This window comes from Argiope bruennichi, chromosome X1 (assembly GCF_947563725.1).
Source record: "Argiope bruennichi chromosome X1, qqArgBrue1.1, whole genome shotgun sequence".
NCBI classification, from domain to species: domain Eukaryota; kingdom Metazoa; phylum Arthropoda; class Arachnida; order Araneae; family Araneidae; genus Argiope; species Argiope bruennichi.
The window spans coordinates 95561653-95584183 of NC_079162.1; the positions used below are offsets into that span (position 1 = coordinate 95561653).

Below are 22531 nucleotides of genomic sequence, written 5' to 3' on the forward strand. Positions count from 1 at the left end.
GTGAGAAATAAAATCCTTAAATATTAGATTCTGTCAAATAATTTATTCGACGGTATTTGAGTCCATTTTCTCTGGAAGCTTTTTGCATGTTTTTTATTAATAAATATTTTTGTTCTTTAATTTTTTGGTCGAAAAAAAATTCCATTATTTTTTTATTTATGTGCTTTCTTAAGAATAATTTAAATGATCGTATATATTTCTTTCTCATTTTGATTCACATACACACAATAATCTGTATACATAACAGTAATTTCATGACAAATAGAAGAGACTTCTTGAATCCTGATATGATGAATTTTTGGGGAATTTTGCATGCTTGTAAAATGCTTTTTTTTCATGCAGTATATCTATTATATATACTTCCTAAAATAGTGCTATCTTATAATTTTTTTCAGATTTAGAGGTTTCAACTAAATATTTAGTTGACGTTAGGTTGATTTTTTTAATGAAGCTTTAGTGAAATAAAATCATATAACTGATTAATCATAATTATTGAGATGCTTAAGTATCTAGTTTAGCATCTTTTATTTAAAAAAAAATTCAGAAAAGCTTTTAGCGTATTACTTGGTTTTATGTTAAGTATTGTAAAGATATTTATGGTTCTGTATTAATTTCTGACATTGGGAAATTATGATTTCCCTCCCCCCCCCCTAAAAAACGAGAATGGAGATAAAACAAATTCTTTAAAGTGTGACACTTTCCTTTAGTATCAGTGTTGCATAATGACACACTCTCTACATCAAAATGCTATTTAAAAAATGTTAGATAATACGATTATTTCGAAGCTCCTAAAGAAGCAATGTCATTTCTATTTATTCCTTTGCTACAAAGTAGATGCAGTAACAATCGGTGACCTTAATTAGAAGCAAATGATGAAAACTAAAAAATAATGAAAAATCAGATATATTGCTAAATTATTTCAGTCTAAGTTAACATTGAAAATGGGTAAATGAACTCCAGTATTTAAAATAAATCAATTTAAAAAGATATTAAGCCAATTACTATTGAACGCATTGGAAATGGGAGATACAGAAGAAAAGCACTCAGCAACAGAATTCGCTAGTTTGGTTATATATGTTTTTATTTAATAAACATTGATATATCTAATTTATGGTACTTTTTTTATAAGGTGGAGTTTCTGGCCACGTAACTCAAGGTATATCCGAACCTATACATGTCGGGGTATTAGCAGCTGCTGGCATTTGCGTAGCTACAATACTTATTCTTCTCCTTTTATTTGCAAGGTGGCTTTACAAAAGGAAAGTAAGTGCTTTCTCTTTTAGTTTGTTTTTTAATAGCATTTAAGGTTATCTCCCATGCAAAGACATACAGCCTCGATTTTGTAAACGTTCTTTGCTTTAATAGGCTTTCTTCAGACGATAGGAGGCAGAATCTTCTCCTTTAAAACTATGTAACCTTGAATCTAAATTTGTAATAAAAGTATTTTTGCTGTGATTACCAGTTATTCAGATGCCGTACTAGTTAGTTTAGTTTCTGCCTAACTTTTTGAATTATTTTGAGATTCAGTTAAGGAACCCTAACTGTCACACAGGGTATTAGAAATATCGGATGTGAGATTTGTATGACTTAAATCGTTTATAAAAGCTCCAAAACCTTCGGAATCCAATGTATTGAAAAGAGTTTAAGGTTACAAGTTACCAAAGTATCTGGAATGAAAGCACGATTAGAAGTTGAAGGATCGTTAAAGTCCATTCTATGAATTAACATCTCACAAAAAAAGCAAGTAGGATGCAAATGAAAATATTTTTATTTTTGTGAAATCCCTAATGAGGTAACTTTTATTAAGAATTGGGAAGCTCATGCTCAGCAGTCCTACAGGAATCTTTCCATCATGAGTTTCCATCACTAATCTGCCAATCTGGCCCCATTCTCTTAGCGCCCCTCCCCCCTTCCGCTAACATATTAAAAACACTTGTAACGCCAGCATTCATCGGATTCGAAGGCATGGATTGAATGGTTGCTTTTTTTGAAGAAAATTGAGAAATTCAGAATTTCTTTGCGTTTGATGATTAATAGAATTTGCTTTGTACAATTAGAAGCGTTAATAATTGCTTGGTTCTTTTTACTTTAGTTGACAGTGTATGTTGATTAAAATCATTTAGTTGAATGTCAAGAAAATCTTATTATCAACGATCCTTCCGATTGGAGTCACCAGAACGAAAAAGTGGCTACAGCAAATCTGCCAGACTTAACATAGTTGCTAACAAAACCCCTCTAAAATGGGGTTTGCAGCTGCAATAACGGTGCTTTCACATGAGGCCAACTACTGAGCGCAATAATTGTCTTTCTGTTGCTGTCCCGAAGTTGTCTTAAGCACAGTTCACATGATTCCGATTATTGCGAGCAATAGAAGACCACGCCTACCTCAGGAATATCACATGACAGCAATGGGGCAAAGCAAATAAGTGCCCCGGTGAGACTATTATTTGCCATTGTTCCATCGGAGTCACGGGATCTTCTAGAGGTAGAGGTGGCCTACCTCTATTGCGCCGCACAAGTTGGCGTAATGAGAACGTTGCTTAAGGTACAAATATTTGCAATATAGGCGCTATCAATGTGATCATCTTTATTACTCATTGTTGAAAAAATATTTTTCTCTAAGTAAATGAGAAATTCAATGCTCATCTCTTATAACTAGCAGTGTAAACACAAATCCCTCGAATTGTCAAGCAAATAAAATAAAATACTAGAAAATAACAGATGAATATTTCCATACTATTTCATAGTATAAACAAGCTTATTTTAAATGTCAAATTATATTTCATATTTATCGAAGGAGTTCCTGCTTATAGAAAGAAAATCATTTGTTATAAACAAGCCTGATTGCTCTTTTAAGATAATATCTATTACCTTACCTAATTATTAGTGCAAAAAAAATATTATCAACATTTAGTATTTAATGTAAGGTTATTTGTCTGAAGTAACTGGAAAATGATGTTGTGTAGAGTATACATTTTTTATAAAAATTCATTTTCACACAAAATCTGCAAAAAAAAAAAAAAAAAAAAAAGTAATTTTAGGAAAATTATATTATTGTACTCAAATTTGGATTCTTTTTCAATGAAGTGCTTGAAGATAAGATCGAACATAGATTTCCATACAAAGTAAAATTATCATTGCTCTTCATTATTTTAATTGATAAAAAACAAAGCAATACTGATAAGATTATATTGACATCGCCTAGATCGGCGATAACAGAGACATTATTACAAAAAAGAAAAATCATATTGAGGTTATTTCTTTATAGTTTTGTGTCGGAGGAGAGATAGGGAGGGGTCTTTGGAAGCACTTAGACCGAAAGTTTTTCTGCTTTTAATTCTAGCTGGAATAAAAGATTAGAAACAGAGCATATGTAATGTGTCTAAATTAAAGATTATTTGAAAAATAGTTTTAATTGTATTCGTTTATATTGAAGCAAGAACAAGATAATTATATATATGTAAACACATATTTTTGAAGCTGAGTCATGGTCGAAGAGAGAGAAGACACTCTGAATTTTTAAATTTCGCTTTATTTCATCCCGGGAGCCATGTAGTGACGAGATACGTTATTTCATAGAACGACGCAAAAGCGAAAATAGAAAAGAAAGAAAGAAACATTTATCCTCATGATTATATACTGTGAGCTTCTGATAGGGATTTCTTTACACGTGTCGATTTAGGTAAAGGAATTATAGGGATCTTTTAAAAGAATGTGTTTAGATTAACAAATTTTTATCCCTTCACTCGGAGTGTGAGAACTTGTCGATTTCAACAATTTTACAGAGCTTCTGTTGCATTAATTAAATAAAAAATGGAATTGGATCAAGAAATAATAAAACCTTTTAGAATGAAGTCAATATGGACTAAATTAAGATAAAAATTAGGAAATTAATTAGGGTTTAATTTAGATTTGAAAATATCATTACATATATATATTTCTATTTTTTATGTATTTCATTTTGTAGTTTATTTCTTCTTTTAAGGCTTTACTGCTTACTGCATAAAGCTGCTTTAAAATTCGGACATTCCTTAACTAGCCTAAATTGTTCTATCATTTTGTTTTGATTTCTTCCCGAGTGTTAATTTCGTTCAGCATTGGTTTGATATATGAAAAAATTAAGGGTACTGAATGTAATAAATTTAAATAGAATCTTGCTATTTCTGCAAGGATTGTTTTCCCACATATGTAACTGTTAATTAAAACTATCAACGAAATCTACAAATTTATCTTACTAAAGTCAATCTTCTTATAATATGGAATTATAATACAACGGTTTTCACATAATACGGCGTGAAAATTGCAAGAGCTCTCCTACAAGGCAGTGTTTAATTTTCACATCAATGATTTTAAAAATTTAGACGTTACCCATTTTCAGTCACATGGTTTTCATTGTTCTACGAGTAGTAATTTCTCTTAGTATAGTTTCAATAAAACACGGACTGAACTAACCGTAGTACTGAAGGATTCAATGCAATAATTGAAATAAAATTCCCCAACAGACGTAAAAGTTGTTCCACATAGATAATTGCAATTGCTTCTTGATACGATCATTGAAATTTCCAGTCTATTTAACCAAGCAATGGCATATTTAGGAAAGCTACAAATTTTAAACATTCAGCATTTTCTTCGCACATTACTATTTATCCTTGCCGGGCACCTTCCTCTGGCGTAATTCGGGATGAGCAATTCACGGAAAGAAGTGCGGATAAATTTCCGTTTGGATATTTATAACGGATATCCTTCGACGGGGAAAATTTCGAGAAGAGATAAGAATGTTATTGAGGGAACACGGGTATTAGCAGTAATGAGTCAACAACGGATATTAAACTTAACCTGAAACCAAAATAAGCAGATAAAATATATAATTTATTTATATAAGTTATTTCGACGCACCAGAAATTTAAAAATAATAGCAATTTTTCGTGTCCGGATTTAAAATAGAATCGAAAAATTATTATTAAAATGAAGCTGAAAATCCAATATGAATGTGATAAGAATTAAAATATTTCTATGCAGAGTACTGTATTCAATATATATGAAATAAATTCAATCTATTCGTTTTTATTAATTTTATTCTTTTTCTAATCATTTAAATTGAAATTTAAAAGTACTTTTACTTTACTTCTATGTTCCGTAGATTTCTGGTTTTAGCCATCCTTTTCAAGATCCAATTACTATAATTTTTTTATTTGTCCAATGATAAACTGCCGTTCTATGTAAAATTAACGTCTCATAAATGCTGGGACAACATTTTTATGGTAATGATACCTCATCATAGGCATAAAAACTCTGAGCGCCTTTCCTGTGGTCTCTTTTTCTATTTTGACATTGGTGTTGAGATTATGTTTCTCATGTTTCTTGGCCAGAGTTTAAGAAAAAAAACTTGTAAAATAGCTCCAAAGATGAAGCCTTTTTGCATAAAATGAAGAGACGAAATGAAATGGTGACAGCACGATAATTTTCTCCATTTAAAATCAACACTTCATAATCTGTTTACAAAAGGACACCTTCATAATATGTTACAAAGGACACCAAACCTTGGTGCCATGCTCCTAAGAGCATGGGAAAACAAATAGCGTTATGGAAGGAAGAAATTTAAAAAGAGACATAAAACTTCTTGCAAAAATTGCCTCCTTTGCACCTTCGAATTCTATATCTTATATGCATTACTTAAATACACAGTTTGGTGTTTATGAAAATTGATCCTTTTATTGTCGTCCTAAACTACCTACATTTTGAAATTAACGCGTCTCAAACTTTAACTTGATTACTCTGGAATCACGATGGAATTATGTTTGCCTCCGGTAGTATTCACCTGCCTCTTAGTTTCTGAACATTTTATGCCATTCGTTTCAGCATGTTCTTAAATTCCTATCACCAAAAATTGGTATTCTCTTGAATTCTAACTTTACTGTGCTCTAAAGAGGTATAATTTATTTCTAACCACTTATTATTTAAAAGATTTAAAAAAATTAAAAGCATTTAAATGGTTACAGTTATACAATCAGGAATCAATTGCCATTTTATAGGTTTTAAATTGACTATTGTGAATTGTATCTAATTGTATGTAGTTTGAAAAAAAATGAATCGGCTATAATCCGTTACATCAGACTAGTTTTAATGCCTCAATTAAATTTGGAGTAAAGAAATTTTTCTGACATGTTTTGCAAAATCCTCATAATCTCAAAATGAATATTTCCCAACTGGTTAATTGCTTCTAGATATCTTCTTTAAATATACTTAGAATTGCAATAAAGTTATAATTTTTATCAATCAAAGTGCAGAGATTTGACTAAAGATTTCATGATATTTCCTAAAGAGTATCATTTAGAAAAATGTGTCCCACTATATCAGTGCGACATAAAAGTGCTTTACGCTTATCACCTATTATTTAATATTTGCAAACGTTTGAAAAATATATAGACGTGAAATCTTTAAATATTCTGAAACTTCTCAAAGAGTAGGCCTGTAACCATAGAAAACAATTTTTTTATGAATTTCCCTACTGCTTTGTAAAACGTTTCTATAACAGTTTTTTTTATCAAAAGAGAAAGTTAAAGGAAATCAAATTCAAATTAGCAAATTCATTCATCTAAATCCACCATCCTATTCTGCTCTATTTATCATCATCTGATGCTATTTCATCTACTTATCCTATTCTGATTCATCTTCTAATTGACAGAATGAAAATTTACTGCAATTTCCATCTTTTCAAAGAAAAAAAAATCATTTAATTGTGAAAAAAAATAAGCCGTATCAACCTAATAACTTATTATAAGGTTTGGCATAATTTTATTTTATAATCGTATTAATTAACCACACTTTCTACTTCATGAGGAGATTAAATTATTTAGTTAATAGAAATGTCACGGTATTTTTTTAAAAAAAGTCGCACGTTACTATTTTCGAAGTAAATAATTTAATTTCTCATACAGTAAAACATTGCAATGGAAAAAGTCATGTCTGAAAAGAGAATTAGAAGGAATATTTATTATATATTTAAATTCATATTAAAATTGTGAAAATGTAATAAGTAGCTTTAATTATAACAATCATTCAAATTTTTGAGAATAATAAAAAATTTTTAGGAGAAGAAAGAGGAATTGCTTGTAAAAAAGACAAATATTTTTTGCTTTTTTCGTCAAGAGCAGTTTATTAAAAGCTTTCTACAGAAATCCGGTGTGTTTCAGTAACACAATACATGTATTAAAAGAACTGTAGACACAATTAAGTAAATAAGTTTCAATCTTTTACAATTTTTCGACGTATAAAAATATTGTCATTTATTTTCCCTCGGGACACAAATCATTAATGATTCTCTATTAATTTTATGAAATATTCTTCTAAAATAAGCTTCTTCCTCGCATTCACCTCGTTTCGCATATCGTAGCCGTTTTATTTTTGAAGAGTAAGGATAATTTATCATGAATGCCTTTAAATATTATTAATTTCAGTTAAGGTTATGGATTTGCACTATCATTAATGTCAAAGGCAATGCATTTTTAAAGTAGAATTTATTTTAGTACTCGCTATTATTAGGTAGCTAATAAAATTCCCAAAAGATAAAAAAAATGAAATGTCACTGAAAGGCGATATTAGTTATAGTTAAGCGACCAGCCGTCCCAGATTAAGCAGGCAGTTCCGTTTCTACTTTTTAACGATATAAAAAAAGTATTAAACTTCTCCTCCCTTCAGTATTTAGTATGTTAAAAAACACATTAAAAATAATCAACCAATTTTAATAATCAACCGCCATTTTATTTGTTTCATTTCCAAAATATTACCGACCCCATTTCAATAAAAAAAAAATGTCCATAGCGTTTGAAAATATAATTATGCTTAATTAAAAACCTGTAATAATGAATTTACTAAAATTATTTTTATTAAGAATGTGAATTCGATTATTAATGCATTTTTAATAAATTTGCTATTGATAAAATGTCAAAAATAAAAGACACTTTTTATCGCATATGAAACAATTCTGTCCATAAACTATTATGTTATTATGACGTGACTATTATCTCACCATCTTTTCTAATCTTTTATTCAAATTATTAAATAAATGCCAAAACTAACCGTACACAGCTTTACAATGAAAAAACGAGCTTTCGAAAATCTACAATCTATTATATGAATAAAAATTTAATTAGCATTCATTATATCAAATTCCCATGTATAGATCTTCTTTGATGATATTTTGCTTATAATTCGATTGACTGGCATTTCTAAATGTTAGACATAAAAACTCCCAACGAATAAAGATTAATGTTTTCCTTTTACAAAGCAGATGTAAAAGGAGGAAAATGATCGACGCGAATGTATTTATAAAGACAATCATTTCATGTTTCAATGGTTTCCTTCTTCGCTCATTTAAATTCAGCAGACATTGAATAATAGACTAGAGTTGTGACTTCCTTGAAAGTGTTTAATGGAACGCAACGTATGTTATAACCTAAATATGTTATTAACTCCATTATTTTACTCGGATTCCGTTTGCAAATTTTAAGCATGTTATGATTTTGCTCACTGTTTAAGGATATAAATTGATCTGCTTGATCTCCGTTATTTAAATTTAACCTAAAAATGATATGCCACCCCCGACCCCCCTTTAGAATCATGGATGTTTAAATACTTCAAATAAATTTATACATGTTTAAATAAAATGACCAAATTTCTTAAAATTTAGTCGGAGAAGCGGATTAAGTGCTGGAGAAGAGTAGTCCCGAAAAAGCAAAGCAAAAAAAAAAAAAAAAAAAAAAAAAAAGCGCCAACAAATAAATAAAAGGAACACAAAAGTATTCAGAAATATTAAGATAGTAAATTATGAAAAATTAAAAAGTGTAAGATGTAAAGAAATAGAAATATTGTATATTACTATTATTTTCACTATTTTCCCTTCAAACTGGTTCTTGCATTTTGCTCACTTTCAGGGCACTATATTACTTGTATAGTAAAAATCAGTAAGCTCATTTCACTTATTTAAAAATTCAATCTAGTAAATATTTTCCTCTTAATTTATACAATTAATCTATAAAAAAAACCGCGGGTAATCCAGAACATTTAATTCAATTCAGATTTTTTTTCTATCTCAATTTAAAAAAAATGTACTGGATAATCCATGCTTTGTGGTCATTTCATATGCAAGGAAAAGTTTAGGTAAATTCACTTTAGTTTTATATAAAGTTAAATCCCCAGAATGTCCGATTTATTTGATTACTTTAGTTTTATATCTATCTCATTTAAAAAATTAAATCTAGGGAAGCTTTCTTAAAGTAAAATACTGTTTCGTTCAGTGGTAGTTTGATGGTTCGGCTATGCACAAAGAGTCAGAGATGTTCAATTGAAATTCGAGACAAATCCAGAACATGTTTCTCCCCGAATTCGAATCAAATCCCGGAAAAATCCGACTAATTTGACTACTTTAGTTTTATCTTAAATGAAATACAGATCTACCGGTTGCCTTAGAAAGGATTAATTTTTCAGCTTTCTTTCCAATTTATCTAAATTTGAGCTTCTTAAATTAATTTCAATCCATTGTAGAATCAGGTGTAATCAATTTAGATTTGATTTGAGTAAACACAAATAACGAGAATATCTACCGGCTTCTTCAGTGTAAGCAGATAAAATATAACTTGGAACGTTACATTGATTTGAGACATTTCATTTAATTTCTAATGGGAAAAAAAACATCATTTAATGAGCAATTTTGGTAGAAGAATCAAATTTTACGCAGCCAATAACGAATATTTCGATATTTTGTTCACATCTGGTATGAAGATGTGTTTTTTATTCATACGAGATGCGAAGAAAAAAAAAAGAAAAAGTGTGAGAACGCAGAAATATTCATCATTCACTGAATTTACTTCCTCTTCAAAGATTGCAAATTAGGTGATATTGCTCGTGAAGTGATGTGTTTAATTGAATTCCTCCGTGATTGTCATCATTCGCAACTTCATTTTCTTATCATGTTTTCCTGTTTTAATAAGCGTTTCAAGACGGTCAGATTTTTTTAAACTCATAATTAGGACTAGATTATTATTACAGTAGAACTCCTACTATCCGAACTCCAGTTATCCGGAATGATCACCAATTACCTGAATCAAAAAGAAAAAAAATCCACAAACAAGACTTTCTAGACGAAAAACGAGTACAGATAGGGAAACAACTAACTTTGATACAAGTAAAAACTGTGAAATTTTTATACGATATGCAACTACAACAAAATCTCGATTATTTGTGGAACTGAGTAGTACGTCAATTGCGTATGTGCGAATTCCATGGGTCATCGAAAATGGTTGAAAGAGCACACAAATTAACACAAAAATGATTTTTAACAATATTTATTTAAATTTGGGGGCCTGCACGTAAAATTATAATGAATAAAATTTAGATTTATGCTCTTGCAATGTGTTGATTAGCTTTTTTTTATTTAAAAATCGGTCAGTATTTTTATTTTTTATGTTAGCAAATCCTTTTTTATTTGTGATTGAAACAAGATTTGAGCATAATTTATTAGGAGTTTATAGCATCTAAAATATAAACGGCATTGTTTTTATAATCATTAAATCAAAGTACCTTAAGTAAAAAAAAATCTAAGAAATAATTTTTTGCCATCAACTATTTAGTCATCCGGGTACCCGGATGAATCTGGTTCCAATAAACCAGATAACTAGTCTCACTGATTTATTATCATTTTTACACCAGAATTGAATTGAATGAAAAATTTAAGATGGCATGAACGAAAGAAATGATTTTAATTTTTTGAATCAAACACCTTAGCTCGAACTTTAAACTAATGTTAGAAGCTTTTGTTTCATAAAATTATGAACAGCTGATGCTGCACAGTATTTTCAAAACTCTAATGCAAATTTCCTTTCAGATGGTAAAATTCCTTTAAAATTTCTTTAGTCATTCAAATGGGAAAACAATGTATAAAATAATGTGTAAGAAATATTTATAATGCAAAATCGAATTTTCAGGTAAATATCTGAGAAATGAATACTAGTTAAATATTGGATTGCTTAAATCATGAAATTTAAAAGAAAGACTAAAAATTATACTGATCAATGTCCTTATAATATGAAAATTACTTTCTTGAATGTGTAAATTTATATTTCTGACAAAAGTATTAAAATATATTGCACATTCATTTTAGTACTGCATCACTGATAAGAAAGACAAGTTCTTTACTTCATTTTTTATCACACATGTCTGGGCCTCACAAATCATTCAGGAAAATTTAATGATAAACATAAAGTGTACGTGAACGGTGTTTTATCCTTACACAATTCACACACTTGTAACTTATTCAATGAAAAATATAATGCCACTAAGTAAGAATGGGAAATTTTTCACGTGCATTTCAATTTTGTCTTCTGTTTGTCGGGAATTGTTTCGTGAAACGTGCAGTTTGAAATAATAATTCACCCGCCATGCTTTCAAGAAACAAACCAAATTTGAACTTTTATGCAGATAACGAATTGTATTATTGTAAGTTGTATTTTACATCAGTCATGAATTTTCAAAAAAAAAAAAATGTAAAAAGAAATGAGTATTTTTTTATAAAAAAATAACTTAGAATGACAAAGTTTGTTATCCATTTCCATCTGAATTGGAGCCTGTTATTTAAAAATTTCAGCGTATATTATGAATTGGATTATTACCTTGGATAATGTTTCAATTTTAAAAGAAAAAAGTGTGAATATTTCGTGTCGATTCGAATTATTCTATATCCTGCACTCTATAATTCTATGAAATTTCTCTTTCAATTATATATCTTTATTAAAAATTGTTTATCCTTACTTCGTTAATCGTGAAATACGTCTCTAGACATTCTCAGTTTTATTTCGTAGAAATTAATCACGAGCCGGAAAGCAACTTATCACGAGTCAGTACTTAGAATTATGTTGATGTGTCTGCTATTACATAATATCTATCTTCTCTACTTCGTCGAATTCGGAGAAATTTTTTGAATTAACTTTTAAAGGATTGAATCTATTGATGATAGAGAACTCTCTAATAATTCACGCCAACATGTTTTTTTAAATTAATTAAAGGCAAACAAACGAAGAAAAAAATTATCGCTGACAATATAATCATTTTTACTTTTGTTGCCGTATCATGTTTATTTACAATAACGTATCTGACAAGTGTGTCAAACTTTGATGTTAGATGTTTGAAAGTGGTAATTAAATCTTTAGTATAAATGAGTTTAAAAGCCAAATAGTACCTTCGACAAGGGTTTCTTAAATTGTGGTAGATGTAACACAAATTGTGAATTACATTATTTTTGAGAATACAGTTTATGAATAGAAGAATTAAACAAGTGCTCAAATTGAAATTAAGATCCTTCCATTTTGACAATTTATTTTATTATTTATTTTTAGTTTCATATATATTTTTTCCATATTTTTCAGCCGCCTTCAAATTGATTAGATTCGGACACATTGTCAATTTTTTAATTACAGCTATGCTTTAATTCTGAAGCGAATAACAGAGACAGACCCATTTGTAGCATTAATCCTCATCAACAATAATATTTTTAGTACTATTCATTCATCAATAATAATATTTTCAGAAGTATCAATACCATTTATTGCATTCGAAGTGCTTAAAAGAATCCTCTCCATCAACTAGTTGCAATGATTCCGTAGAGGAGTTTGACAATTTTACATAAAAGCTCCAACAAACTCGTTTGTTCTTCTATTTTTGTAATGTAAAAAGAAAGCAACAAACTTGTAAATACTAATTAACTTTCCATCCCATAACACAGTGACAAGATTATGTTACGTTCTCGAAAAATTGTAGATGGAATTTCAAGATTAATATTAATGAATATCATTACAGCATAGTTGGAAGGTTGACATATTAAAGCTTTATTTGAATGTTTGGGGTTTTTTGAAAGACCATGTAATGTACAATATATTTTTAATTAAAAATTAATTTATAAAATATTCAACTTCATGTATAAACAATTAATATTTTCAGCATACTTTAATGAAATTACAAGGATTCAACCATCAGCTCTTTCAAGAAGGTCACTTTGGAATTTATGATCCCAATATGCCTATAGATGAACAAGTAGATCTGCTGCCATATGATAACAGATGGGAGTTTCCTAAAGAAAATTTGAAATTTGGTGAGTTATTTCAGTATGAGTACTGTGTGTAGCAGTACTACACGACTATTTAAAAATAATTCATTTTCACACTGAAAAGAATATGCTTACATATCAAAAAATTAAATTCATTTTCTTGCTTTTCGGGTCTTTTATTCAATAAACGTGTCGTTCAATCTTTACCTACGAAGTGGGTAAAAATATTAGGCCAACTTTAAGAGGTGGTAGAACACAACATCATAAAAAAATCATAGATTTCAGGGATCGAAATGAAGCTTTATAGTATTTGAGATGGTAAGCAAGTTTAATAATACCTTTTTTGTTATTTTCTGGTTGAAGGAAAAAAAAAATAAGAAAAATAATCTTCGTCTACAAAAACTAACCCTTCTTCAACTTTATCTAATGCAGAGTGCATGCCCTATGAATCTCTCTTGCTTCACAAGGCCATTACTTCTCAGTTTCAACGCCTCAGACAATAGAGGAGTTTAAAAGAATGGATAAGTTGATATGCATTTCATGTACACAACAGCAAACAATAGCATAACACTAACTATTGTATGGAGAGCGTTTCTTGTGTAAGTGGTTATCAGATATTAAAATAGTTATGCGCTTGCATCCCAAATTTTGTAAATCAAGACTTTCTTTGTTATTGTTAGTATTATGATGTTAAGAATGGAGCAAGCTGTTCCGAATATTAATATAATACCATGCGGCCTTTTCAGGAGTCTTTATAGAGGTATGTCAAATCCCTCTGCAGGAAGAAAATTCATAATGCTGTGAAAGTACACCAAATTCATTGAAGAACGTTTCAATAAAAATAAAACTTAAAGAAAAAATGGAAAACATAAGGCAAATGAAATGGTCCTTTGTGCTTCTAGAAATGAGACATCCTGGAACGCCCAATCCTAAGATTTATTGCCGCCTGTGCAGTGTAGATGTTGTTAGCTCCATCCCTTTTCTCGCCCACACCCGAACTACTTGGGTGAACTTACTAATTTTAGCTGATATCAGTTGCCACCATATAATATTTGTGGAAAATTTACTGTCAGCTTGGAGAAAACAGAAGAAGGACGAAATAATTTGGGGGTCAAGATCAAAAGGCTTTCGACAGATCAGGATATTTTCACTTGAACAAAGCCAAAGAGAGCCAATTTGTACAATACTAGTTGAACTAGCTTAGTTTTCTCATTCGCAATGTAACCAAATTTCAGGTAATTTACAGGTAATCAAACTCAATTTGATTGACTTGACACGTCTGATATTGCATTATAGCTTATTGCTTTAATTAATAAATCCCCCAAAACTAAGAAAAGGTCTTGTACAGATTATTGATTTTGATTTTCCTAAAGACTGTTGCCATCGCAAACTTGGAACTTTTTTAACAAAAATAGCTGACAAATGTCGAAAAACTATTGCTTAATTGGTTGGTTTACTCCAAATCTGTTAACTTCGGACATTGTTTTTGTCCTATAATTCTGACAGAATTTTTTTAGACGTAACATAACTGTTAATTCAAGGTTTTAGCAACTGGCAAAATTCATCCATTCTGTTAAATATTATGAGATAATTCTCATATTCTTTTTAAAAATTGGCATGATTTGATTCAATAAAGCATCCGAATATACAATTGAGAGGAAATTATAAAAACCATGTACTTAAAAAAGATTACACTGTTTAGCCTTCAGTAACTGTTGCTATTGAAGTAATGAAATGCCAAGTTATCCAATGCTTATCTTTTCAGGGCTCATGTTACAAATAATTTCATTCAAATTATGAAAACTCGAACTGTTAAAAAAATTTGGTTTAACTATTGCGAATGAAAATAAAAGATTTATAAATTAGAATCCAGAAATTTTGAAATAATGTAACATTTTAAAAATATTTTTCTATAATTTTAGATGCTACAAACATGTATAACTTACAGATATAAATCTGTACAACTAACGCATGCCATCAGAAATTTATCTATAACGCTACGATATGCCACTGTTATTTACGATGTAAATGAAAGCTAAATTTTGATGGTCTTCGTGGGCAATGTTATAATAGTTTTAACATGAAAGGTGTTGAAATAGCGTTCAAGTACACCTAAGATATGATTCCTAAAACACTTCACTCATCTTATGCTTTTCAGTCTAATGATTATCGCAGACATGTTTTAAAGTCAATTAATTTTCCAATATTAATTGACAATTAATTAATATTTTCCTTTACTAAATTATATAAAACACGGGAAATACGTATTTCTTAATTTTAACTGTACATTAAGATATTAATTCACATTATAATAAATTTAATATTTTGTTTCATTTAAATAATAATAATACAACTAAAAAAAAAATTAAAAATTCCTAACACTTTAAAAAAATTTCGTTCAAAGAAAAACCAGATATAAACTGAATGAACTTTTCGGAAATATTCATATTAATTTAAAACTTTAAATGCTTTGTTACCTGATTCAAGCTATCCCTAATAAACACTTCCTGAAAATTATGAAACATTTTGGAAATTTTTGAAAAGTTTAAGAATTTTATCATCGTAATCCATTTCTGTGGCAACTAGAGAAAGAAATTTTTCAAATTAAAATTATACTTAAGAATTATAATTTTAAAAATGTTTAGTTGGATTTTCAGTAATTTCGATTGCTATAGAAATCCTGAAAGCTATCGATGTCAATGAGGAGTTTTTATGTCAAAAAGTAGAATGGGTAGATGCATCAAAACATATGTCTGTTCCAGATGTAAAAATTACCATAGCTAGATTAACAGTTCAGCCAGATACAAACAGAAGAAATATGGACACACATTTGGTTTGCTTCAATTCACAGTACAGTGTGGGCTGCATCATAAAAAGTTGAGATAAAAATTCAACGGTATAAAAAAATAAAAATAAAGACTACTGCATACTATTTACGTCGCTTGGAAATGCCAGATGTCTCCTGGAGTAGAATGTAGAACGTCAGATTTTTCAATAACTTTTTAATAACAGATGGATCATTTACACATGATGGTGTATTTATTATCCACAATACACATGTGAATGGAGTAATTTATGCGCATAACTATGAATCGTAAACAGGAAGCATCCACGATCAACCAGTAGAATTATTTGATGTGAGAGCATGACTGATTTTTCCTTAAGAAATTCAGACATATTCATTGGAATATGTTCAAACAAACATTTGAAAGTATGTATATAAGGTTCTAACACAACAAGGCATTGCCTCATTTTAAGATAGTAACTGTTGGGACGTCATTTCTTTAGGTCGTTGAATTGGACACGATAGTTGCAAAACTTTTTTTTTTTATGCTCACTCGAGCTTTTTCTTTTCACATAGTCATCTTAAGTCTCTTAAATGAAATTTTGAATTACAACAAAAAACCACAGCCAAAATTTCGACTCTACTGCAGAATACGCAATATGTGTAGTGTGTTTGAGAATTTTGCCAATTATTTCGTTCCGTTGAGAGAGGTGTATTGTTTTTGGTGGTCTTTCATTTGAGCGAAAGTATGAAATTTGATGTTTCTTTTTAAGGTAATTTATATATTATATTGCACTATAAGTAGCGCCAATAAAACATTATTGCTGCTTTCGTTTTATTGCTGTTAGTTTTTAGTAGATTCTCCGATATAATCCATAGCGTTGTGTGCAACTTGTTTTTAGCGATTTTGAAATCGTGGAACGCCTGAAGCAGTACCGGCTCCACTGATGATTCGGATGGAGTGCTCTGCAGCTTTAAGAATTTCACGAGCATTTCGGTAGAGAATTACAAAAGTAGCTCCTTCTTCTAGAATCAAATCATAATCGCAAGGACTTACATCCAAGTAAAGATTTCTAGAAATTTTAACAATCACCAGTTCCTTCATCCTTGTTAATCATACGATACTATCAAAACATTTAATTCTTCTAACTTAGGCAAATTAATATTAGCCTCCCTCGATTTTTTAATGTTTTCGATTTTTTTGTCAAAAGATTCATTACTTGATTTTGGTTATTCAATCAATTTTTTAAAATATAATTTTCCGATTTGCGTTAAAACAGTCAATTTTAATAGTCTTCCATAAAGATTGATATTGACGTGCATTCTAAATATTAAATTTTTTACATCCAAATTTATTGTAATAATCAAATATGCCGAAATGCTTTACATGCTTTTAAATCTGAATTATTTTTAAAATCAAAAGTTAACTTAATCATCTTCAATGTTTCTTCTGAATTAAAAAAATATTTTAAAATAATTAATAAATAATAATAATAATTATTATTTACCTTTTATTTTTGATAATTATTTTCAGTTTTCCAAACATTCATAAGCAACAACAACAAAGCTGTTTTAATGATTCAAAAACTTCTTTCCATGTAGGAAGAACTCTTGGACAAGGTGCTTTCGGAAGAGTCATTAAAGCTGAAGCATTTGGATTAAACGATTACGAAAAATCAACTACAGTTGCTGTTAAAATGTTAAAAGGTGATTTTAAGTATTTAAACATGTCGTGTTTTATAAATTAGATTTTAAAAGAAAATGTGTACATTTTTCACATTTCAATACTTAAAATGAAATTCTTTTATGTATTTTGAAAAAAAAGAATTTTTACTGAAATTTTTCAAAAGAGAAAAAGCTTTTCATAAATTCTTTAAACATTTTATACATTGTTTAATCTTTAGTCAGCTCATTTCCTGAAGCCATCTTTGTATTTCTCTAAATGTTAGACTTGGACATGAAATAAAACCTTACGTGATAGTCTTACTTTGTTGGCTTAGTAGTAGCTGAGCCACAGTTTTGACTGCAAGCTAACGAACCATTTAGTCTTAATATATAATATATAAATATAATACATAGCTAAATATATATGAATAATTCTACCTGCATTATTCAACTTCAAAATTAAAATGAATGATAAATTAAATTATAATTAAATAAAGCAAGGCAGTATTGATAGATATTTGAGACATCTAGACACCCCTTTTTATATATTTTAAAATGTAGATAAGGAAAATTTCTAAATTACTTATTTGGTAAATATGTCTTCTCTCCAACACATTGTTCAGAACTCCCGTTATACTAGAGTAATTGAGGAAAGAGGTTGCACATCAAAGAAAAGAATTTTGCTGCTTACAGCTTGATATACCATATGATTCAAGCTATTCTGGTAAATGAAATTTTATAATTTCAGTAAAAGTAACTATGTCACTGTAAAGATGGCACTGATACACCGAAATTTTTATTCAATTTCAAATTTTTAACACTGAGAACTAAAAAAATTATAAATATGTACTCATTTGAATGTCCAAAATTCACTTGGGGAAACCACGCACTGGCAGGACCACCGTCATTTAAAAAGCAACTCCAATGATCTCAAATTTCAATTTTTACAATAAGAAGAAAAAAAAAATTGATTTTTTTCAAAACCAATGGATCCGGATAGTTCTGGTTCATATTTACCTTTGGTATGAACCTGGAACCGCATGTTCAAAAGTTTAGTTAGTTCTTGCAGAATTTTTAAAATTGAAAGGGGTGATGTTTCTTATTTAGCAAAGGTATTTCGTATACTTAAGCCTTCAAACCATCAATGCAGCAATCCAAAGGATAAAGTATAGTGAACATTTTAATATGTTACAATAAAATAAAACTAGGAAATTAAAGCTAGGAGAAGCGTTCAAACTCAGAATAAATTAGTAATGTGAAATCGATACTGGCTTTCCCCGCCTTACCTTATTCATAAACACGGAAGTCGAAACCTTCTGTAAGTAAATGTAAATTGTTCACTGTAAAAGTAAAGCGAAAACAACACCTCTCAGCTTTAATATGTCTCTTAAAGCTTAAAGTAAAACAAAACATTCATATTTTAAAAAAACAAAATATTATGGTTTCTGATAATATAGCTAATACATTAAATTCAGAAAGGAAACATTTTAATGGAGTATTAGTGTGTGCAAAAAGACATGCACAATTCCGTTGATTATTATTTCTGTCTTTCATTTAATTTAAAAACATATTTACTAACATGTTCTTTTTTATGTATTTTAAGAACGCATTCAGAAACATGCAATTACAACAAAATTGTATTAAATGTCGAATAATTGTATCTGTAAGAGGAATTATCTTTTAATAACTGTTGCCATTTTAATCTTAAAAGTATTTAGCATGTATTAGAAAATTAATAAAGTAAAATCAGTCATTTGAAATTATTTTATCGAGACTATAGTTTCGCATGGACGTTACTATAACCTCTTGTTCAACGAATTTACCCAATTTCCTAATTAGACGATACATCCTATTTAGGATATTTTTATTAATTTAATTCCTATAAAATATAAAAGCATTTAAGATAATGAAGCGTTTAAAGTGATTTTTACATTTTAAATTGCTTAATGCTTCCACCTAATTGGAGTTGGCGCAGTATGGCCAAAGATGGCTCTTGCGCCATAAAACTAAATCAAACCAAACTAATTGGAGATTTAAAATGAAAACTTCTGTCATTAGATGCGTGAGTCACAGTTGTCATTGTATGCTAAGGGATTAAGTACTTTCTACTGTACTCAAAGGTGTATGTGTATTTGTCTATATTTGTTTACCTCTCACTATAAATATTAAAGGCGAGGTGCGTATTCAAACTTTAAATTGAAGAGACGGAAAATAAATTCATGAGCTTTGCTACATATAATTTATTCACATGGATGTAAATTATTTTTAGTAACTTTCTCGGTGCTTACGTGTATATATGCATTTGATTTTATTTGTTTGTCTCTCTTTAAAAATGTTAAATGCGAAATGACCCTTCAAATCTTAAATAGAAAAAACTAAAAATATATTCGCTAGCTTTTATATACTCCAATTATTTTTCTCATTTTGCAATGTCTGTCATGTTTGCCTTTCTATTTTTATATTGAAATCAAAGATCTCAAAACTGTCATCTTAGGTTTTATAAGCAATTACACAATTCAGAACAAACATTTTTTAAACATTTCCTGTTAATACAGACAGAGTTAAATGGTTAGTAAGAAAATTGCAGCAACTTTTTTTATAAATTTTTAAGAATAATTCAAGAATATAAACACCTCTAGTAAATCAACGATAATTTTTTGAAGGAAAACTATAAAACTATGTAAAAATAAGAAATTAACTATCTTCAAAACTAGTACATTTTTCAAGAGTAAATTTTACAGATAGCTATTTTTAGAATAAGTTTTTATGACAGAAACTTTTTTATAAATCATCAATTACATGATATGACCATTAATTTCCTAATGGCAAGGACTTCGAATTTATCTGTCAATAACTTTTTTCATTCTAAATATAAAAGAATTAGGAAGATAAACTAAAATTAAAGACTTGCAATGAATGAAATTATTTATTTAAAATATTGAGTTTAATAAAGTAAACGTTATGTAGAAATTATAACAAACCATCTGATACGAGTCTTTAAAAATTCTTCATAACAGGTCCTAATTGCTAATTAAATAAATAAATAAAAATAATTAAGTTAAAAAATATTTTTTTGCTACTTATTTCTTTTACAATTCTAAATATAAAACTTTAGAATGAAAATATGTAGAATATATACGATTGTAAAGTTTGTGATTACTTTAAAGTGATGTCTTCAATGTAATATAAAAACAATTGAATATAATGCTATAAGGTTACAACAGTCGCGGAAACCCTGAAAGTTATTTAATGAGCAAAAGTTGCCAAAGGATTGATTACAACACTTATTGACTGAAATACAATATATATATATATATATATATATATATATATATATATATATATATATTTCAATGACTTCCTGATGTTTAGAATAAAAATAAGATTGGAATGGTGTTTATAATATAATGTCTTCTAGTGATAATAAGTTGCACAATGAAATATTTAATATAAAAAATCTATTTCAGAAAGAGCTGATATCAACCAACAAAGAGCATTATCTGCCGAACTAAAGATCCTAATCCATTTGGGTCATCATGTTAATATTGTTAATCTCATGGGTGCTGTTACGAAGAATATTGAAAAAGGTAAAGAGAATTGGTATTGAATTTTTTAACAAAGATATCGGCATTTTGGTTATGATTTGCAATTTAATAAAGCCTGGTTATAATTTTTGTAGAGTTTTTAAGTAGGCAAATTTTTTATTCCGTATGTATATATACAGTTTCTCTCTTTAGATACCCCTGATGACTAGTTAGGTATGACTGATAACTAGTCATATTGTATATTACATTCCAGATTCATCATTATTCTAATTTCAAGCGTAAATTAATATTTATAATATACAATTAATAAACTAATAAAATGATTTATATGCCGGTAAACTATTGGTTGTGTTTCTAAACCCTTTCATCTAGTGAATGAAATATGTTAGTTATCCAATCAAGCAAATATTAGATGTTTTTAGTCTCTTTGGTTTATCATATTCCTTGTCTTTACTAATGATAATATCGCATTTTAACTAGATAACTCTTAAAAAGCGTGGCTCTTTGTAAAAGTCATTATAAAAATTTAGTTATTTTCAATTTGTTATTAAATACTTATTCCTTTGGCATTTAACTTCCTTATTTAATACTTATTCCTTTGGTTACGCATTTAAAAATTAAATTATACAAATATGATGATGACCGTCCCATTACAATTATAAGGATCCTACCCTTAACAACAAAAAGGATATAATGCCAACAAAGTATGTCCACCATTGCAATTATGACCTCCCCCCACATAAAAAAAGAATTTTAGACTGAAGGCAGATCATCGAATAATTTCCTGATTATTTTAAAGCAGCGACTTAATGTGAGAATTATAAATATTATTAAAGGCATTGCCTTCTGTTTAGTTTAATGACAGTTTGAAAGATATTTCTCCAAATAAAGGTTATGTGTTATTAAATTATTTGTCACAACCAATCCATATGAATTTAAACAGTTGAATAGCGGTTAGAGAACAGAGAGTGTAAATGCCCTGGCTTCAGTTTTAAGGGGCACCGTCTAAACAAAGCGTAAGTGATTTTAATTTAATTTTTAAAGTCGTATATGATAAGGAAGCAAAGTAATTAGATTAATAAAATCAAGTCCCTTGGGCCGTTTGCACTTGTTAAGCCATTGATGACGATTGATAGTGACAGAAATATTACGACTCGAACGTCACTTACCCTCTGTACGTCACAGAGAATATAGAATTATTTCATCCAATTTATCGATATTCGGTAAATTTAAATGATCAAACTATCGCAGACATTAATTTGGGAACCGTGTGGGTCATGGAGGCGTTAAATAGCTACGGCACCATTGTTACGTAATCGGGTGGGAGGGAAAATTCACTTTCCCCATCTAAAAATAGGAATTGTAAAATAAAAGCTTCTCGCGATGAAGTAATCTTTCCCAAATATTCCAGTCCTTTTTTACTAGCCAAATATAGTGATA

General features: G+C 29.0%; 1 protein-coding gene across 1 annotated transcript in view; it reads left to right on the plus strand.

Annotated features, from left to right (window-relative positions):
• The window catches only part of LOC129958984 (vascular endothelial growth factor receptor kdr-like), a 73698-nt gene that overhangs the window by 25670 nt on the left and 25497 nt on the right, over positions 1-22531 (plus strand). Inside the window, exons 12-15 of the mRNA XM_056071749.1 lie at positions 1130-1263; positions 12991-13141; positions 17484-17588; positions 21014-21133. Coding sequence (XP_055927724.1) covers positions 1130-1263; positions 12991-13141; positions 17484-17588; positions 21014-21133 — 510 coding nt within the window. The remainder of the gene's footprint in view (positions 1-1129; positions 1264-12990; positions 13142-17483; positions 17589-21013; positions 21134-22531) is intronic.